This window comes from Myotis brandtii, unplaced genomic scaffold, assembly GCF_000412655.1.
Source record: "Myotis brandtii unplaced genomic scaffold, ASM41265v1 scaffold7737, whole genome shotgun sequence".
In the NCBI taxonomy this organism is placed as follows: domain Eukaryota; kingdom Metazoa; phylum Chordata; class Mammalia; order Chiroptera; family Vespertilionidae; genus Myotis; species Myotis brandtii.
The window spans coordinates 1755-7676 of NW_005371100.1; the positions used below are offsets into that span (position 1 = coordinate 1755).

Here is a 5922-nt window from a genome sequence, read left to right on the forward strand (position 1 = left end):
CCCCAACGGCCCTCCCCTGCAGGCCTGGTCCCCCCAACTGCCCTCCCCTGCAGGCCTGGTCCCCCCAACTGCCCTCCCCTGCAGGGCTGGTCACCCCCAATGGCCCTCCCCTGCAGGCCTTATCGCCCCCAACTGCAGTCAGGCAGTCAGGTGGTCTTCTCAGTGGACAAGAGGGAGTAGGAGGCCTCATGTAGGTGTTTCCCATAGCCCTCCATTCTACCAGTGATTACCAGCCCTGTTTGTAGGATATGGGAAACTTGACCAGCTATTACTAAAGCAATGCAACATTTTGCATTTGGCTGCCACTTAGAATTCCTGGTTGGGTATAGTCTATGACTTAGAACCCAGGGACAATTGGGTAGTGGTGGAGGAGTTATGAGCACCAGGTTCCAACCCCCAAACCCAACCAATTCCTCATTTGAGGAGTACAGAGATTTAGACACTGTGCAAGATATTTCAGGGCTTTTACACTAAGTTATTTAGCATAGTTTAAAAAATAGTGTTTATTTATTTATTTATTTATTTATTTAAAAATATATTTTTATATTTAAAAGGAGGGAGAGAGAGATAGAAACATCAATGATGAGAGAGAATCATTGATAGGCTGCCTCCTGCACGCCCCCTACTGGGGATCGAGCCCTCAACCCAGGCATATGCCCTTGATTGGAATTGAACCCGGGACCCTTCAGTCCTCAGGCTGATGCTCTATCCACTGAGCCAAACTGGCAAGGGCTATTTCTTTGATTTTTGTTGAACTCCTTTTGGATATGTTGTAGCTAACATGTTTCAAATTAGGGAGTTCATGTCAAGCAGTAGGCACATTTTCTCAGGTTTCTATCCTGTGAAGTATCCTGTGTCCTCACACCATGGACCTATTTTCTTCTTTTGTGACGTTGCTTCTCTGCGTCAAACCCCTGCAAACTAACTCTAGGTCCCCCTCCCCTCTTTTGTAATGTCTTCTCTTTTCTTTGCTTTTTTGTACTGCGTCTCCTCTGTGCAACATTGTTCCTGGTGTCCTGCCCTTTGTTGCTATTGATCAGGGCTATGCTTGATCATTTTAACAAAAATCACTGATCCCAGTCTTATCCACTCCCCATTGCTAGGGATCCCCCAGATGGGACAGTTCTATAAATCGGCTCTCAGGGTTCATGGGAAGGGAGCACACTACAGCTAAAATTGTAGGTCGGATGTCTCTTATAGGAGACCTCTGACAAAGCAAGAGGATGAGAGAGTTGGGACATCCTTTAAGTATCTGATACCTGCCACTCCCTGCTCACATCTCTGTGGTTTTCACCTGATTCTGATAAAGAAGGGCCTGCAGGGTGCACTCTGTCAAACATAGTGATTCCAGAGCCGGGCTATGTTGTCCCAGAGGGACCTGATGTTATAGTATAGAAACCTCTCTCGTAGGGAGCAGCCCCAACTGAGTTAATGATTGTCTGTGAAAGAAAATATGTCAACTTATGCCACCCTCTATGTTGGAACAGTGTATGGCAGTGGACATTATGGAAAAAGAGTAGGAATGTAGGTACTGTTGGGGTTTCCCCCCCAAATGGCCACTATTTCATCTTTTAAGCACCTCTAGTATGTCTGATGATGTGAAAAATGTCAGGAAAGAAACTGATTAGATTTAAACATCAAATAAAAATAGAGTCATCGTAAAGGTTTTTCAAACCACTTACCCATCTGTTTGGTAATTTACCTTTTTCCTTGGTGCATTAGGTCAAATGCCTCATTGATTTTGTCAAAAGGCAGGGTATGGGTCACCAGTGCATCCAGGTTGAATTTCTTATTCTTGTAATCAGTAACCAGCTTTGGGATTGAATCTCTACCCTTGTAACCTATAATTTGGCCAAAAGTCCTAATAAAGAATCATTGTTGAATGATGAACAAGTAGATTAATCATTGTTGAATGAATGAAATTATTTGGTCAGATTTGGCTTCCTACAAATAGATTAAATTCCCTCTCATATTTATTTTTTCTTTATTTTTATCTCCCTTAAATATTTTATTCATAGGAAAAATTCAAGATTATTTATATTTCTGCATAAGAAATTATCTGTGTTTAGTCCAAGTTTGACTTTTGTTTCTCTCTGTTGGTTTATTTTAATGCAAATTGAACTTCTATTTGCAAGTTGTAGTATTCCTACTATACAAATTGTTTACTTTCAAGTAATTATTAGAATAGCGTTCCTGTAGTTTTTAGATGTATTTTAGGTACTCAGTATTTAAACAAATTATTTTCATTTCAATTTGAGTACTATTATGGAGAAAATGAACAGAAAAAGCACAACTGACCACCAAATGACGTTCCATTGATAGTACGGCCCATTATTATTTCTACTGGAGAAATTGTGAATCCTTTGTCACCAATGGCTACTCCAATGAGAGTACACGATCCCCAACCTACTGTTGTGCAGTCCAGGGCTGCTCTCTGGAAGGTCAAACAAAAAATACCAGCTGAGTAAGTAGAAAGTGTGACTATGTACTGAGTTTCAGGGACAATTTATACACTCTGCATATGAAATAAAGAGAGTCAAGCACATTAGGTCATAGTGTTGTAGACCGACGCCTGAGGCTTTGCTTCGGATAGAACATTCAATAAAATTTTGAGCTTTTTCAAAAGGGATATTAGACCCAGCTTGCATGGCTCAGTGGTTGAGCATCGACTTATGAACCAGGAGGTCAGGGTTCGATTTCCAGTCGGGGCACATGCCCAGGTTGTAGGAGGCAGCTGATCAATGATTCTCTCTCTCATCATTGATGTTTCTATCTCTCTCTCCTGCTCCCTTCCTCTCTGAAATCAATACAAATATATTTAAAAAATAAAAAAGGATATTAGAAAGAAACAGAATATATTATTTCATCTTGTTCAACATCATAATTATACTGAATCTATGACATATATCATTGTATACTAAGAAAAATTCACCCCCATGAAATTAAGAATGGTCTATAGAAGATATTCTAAACTCAATGAACATACTTTTGACTATTTACCAAGCGTGTATTGTAAAAAGTTTGCAATTTCGGGGGCATAGAATAAAAATCTTTAAAGTCACGAGATGAGGGTGATTATTCACTAGAGCCTGGGATGAGGCATATACTGTAAAGTTAGTGAATCTCTATGTAGGATAAATGAAAAGAAAAGCCATTTAAAAAAGAGGGCAAAACAGTTAAAATGACGCTGGCTGCTGCTCATGAAACATTTCATTTGCTTCCCTACATTTTTTAAAGCTCTCTGCAGGACTTATGTGACCAGTTCTGGCCAGTGGGCTTTGGGCAGAAGTGATGTGTCATTTCTTGGCCTAAACAGAAAAGCCAGTGTGCAACCTGCCAGGTGTCCCTTCTCCCGCTGTAACAACCAAGAGGACCTCATGTTGAGATTGTGAAGTCACAGATTTGAACTTCCTTGACGGGTGACTCACAACATGGAAAACAGTGGCTTGGAGGAGTTGCATTGATGTTTGCATGAGAGAAAGAGAGAACATTGTTACCTTAGCCTACTGCAAGTTTGGGATGAGGATAAAACTCCCAAGGATTGAAAATGTAAATGAAAAGTTTAAGAAAGTTTAAGAAAGACATAAACTGTGGCTGGCCATTCCGCTTAGATGCCCAATGGTAACTAGAGAAACAGTTAAAATATTTGGAGATTAGTATTATAGAAGAGAAATGTAAACTTTGTGTCATATCCCATTGCCATGGTCAGGGGACAACTTGATTCTGACCTGTTGGGGCAGTTCCAACAGGAAGTACAGTTCTTTTTCATCCCTGATTATTATATGAAAGAAGGAATTTGAAGAGCAGTAAATTCTCTCCATCTTCTCTCTCTCTGTGTGTCTTACTAGTGACAGAAGATACAACCATCTATAACCTTAAGAATATGTTTTGAAATTTTCATTTGATTATGTGCTTATTTATTGTTTTGAGAATTTGTAACATTTCTGAATAGAAACTTTTCTCCTTTTTACTATTTTTATGTGGTAAAACCATTTTTGTTTATATATATGACATAGATTCATGTTGAGGGGAAAAGAATACTAGGTACTACTGGTCACCTTGAGGTAGCTGCTTACATGGATTTCTGGTTTTTATTTTTATGTTTTTCCTATTGCTTTTTCTACATTTCTGAAGTTTGCTCCAAGCAAAGAATTAACCTCTATAATGATGACTTAGTTCAATGGGCATTATATGCAAGTTCAGGGTTTTATTTTGTATCCTCTGATAACTTTTGATCAGAATTATTTTGAATTCTAAAAATCTTATAAATTGTCAATTATTGCAGCTTTCTAATTGTTCTGTTCAGTTCTGTTGGCTGCTTAAGAACATGAGAGGTCATTGAAATCTAGTTCATAGCCATTACTGAAATCTCCTCTACAACTCAGAAATTTAACTTTCCCCAGTTACAGAAACTTTTGGTGAAAGGATAGGTAGCTAGCTCATCTTTTTGCAATTAAATAAATGATATCTTTTAAAATTTAGGCTCTCTAGTGTAATTTTATTCCATAATTTAAAATGAATTTCTTGGTATAATCAGTTAATAAAAGAAACTGCCAAGTTTCACGACAGTGGTTCTTAGCTTGAGAAACTTGTAAAATATATTGGTACCTGGGCCCCCAACTCATGAGAATGTCTAAGGTGTGGTCATTTCACTGGTACTAACAAACAACAACGCCCCAGGCACTTATAAAGTAGCTAGTGTTGAGAATATCTGTACTCTGGAAATAAGGTAAAGAGGCTGAATTTCAATGTTTGTAAAAAATTTGAGCTGTGGGAAGAGTAGGAATGAATGGATGTGGCACATTGCAAACTGCAGGTGAGAAGGACAATGTGAAAAGCAGGGCCTGACACAGAAGCACTGCAGGACCAGGAGCTGCTGATGAATGAGTTTTCAGGAAGAGCTAACATTTACCTCACAGATCCTCTTTCAAACAGTTGTTACTACAGTGGAACTCTTCTGGGAGGGGCAGCCTGCTCCTCTCAGCAGCTCTTGCTGGTCTCCACTCTTCTGGGGCACCCACCAGTCAGGTGAGCACCAGGGGGAAGAACCTGCAAAGCCAGCTCCTGGTGGAGGCATAGACTTTTATTATGAAACCTTCCCTAGAGGAGGGTGTTAGGGGCCAGGCTGAGTGAAGGTGTAACAAGATGCTGGGCTCTCTGGCAAGTCTACTGGTCCATCTGTTGCCTGTGGGGGTGGCTCTGCCCATTCTAAGGAGAATAGACTAGACAGAGGTAGCTTCTCAGGCCCTGCAAGTCAGGGAGCCGACCTGAGAGGAGAGGAAACCTGAATGATACGACATGGTAGTGTTTGCGAAGAAAATATTTGCTTTTAATTTTGCAGCATGTGTGTATTTAATATATTAAAAATTTCAATATGTACTTTGGACCTAATTTTGCAGCCCCTTTATGAGGTCTGGCAGACAGAATGGATTGTGTGTAGGTTGCTGGCCTCTCCCTGCTTTGCTTTTTGATGGGAGTGGGTACCTCGGGCTGTTAAGGTGACACCAGCCACATTCTCTTAGTCTTCCTTTAAGTCTGCCTTTCCTGTTCTCGTTGTTTTGCTCATTTCTTGCAGGCACAATTCCTTAAAATTTTTCACTTCTAAATTTTCTCTGAATTTCATGTGGAAGAATAAATATATAATAACATTAATATTAAGTAGTCATCTGTAATATTTATTAATAGATTAAATATCAATTATAACACACTACATAATACCCAATATATTATTAATAAACATTGATTATTATATAAGCATAATTTATGTATATACAAATATGTTAATATTGACTATAAAGTGAATAAATATATTAATATACTAGAGGCCCGGTGCATGAAAATCCATGCTCTCAGCCCAGCCTGCCCCCTCTCACAGTTTGGGAGCCCTCAGGGGTGGGAGGTGACCTGGCAATCAGGGGAAGG

General features: G+C 39.6%; 1 protein-coding gene across 1 annotated transcript in view; it reads right to left on the reverse strand.

Annotated features, from left to right (window-relative positions):
• The window catches only part of LOC102247042 (alcohol dehydrogenase 4-like), a gene marked incomplete at its 5' end in the record, with an annotated part of 10374 nt that overhangs the window by 1136 nt on the left and 3316 nt on the right, over positions 1-5922 (reverse strand). Inside the window, 2 exons of the mRNA XM_014530776.1 lie at positions 1703-1841; positions 2299-2434. Coding sequence (XP_014386262.1) covers positions 1703-1841; positions 2299-2434 — 275 coding nt within the window. The remainder of the gene's footprint in view (positions 1-1702; positions 1842-2298; positions 2435-5922) is intronic.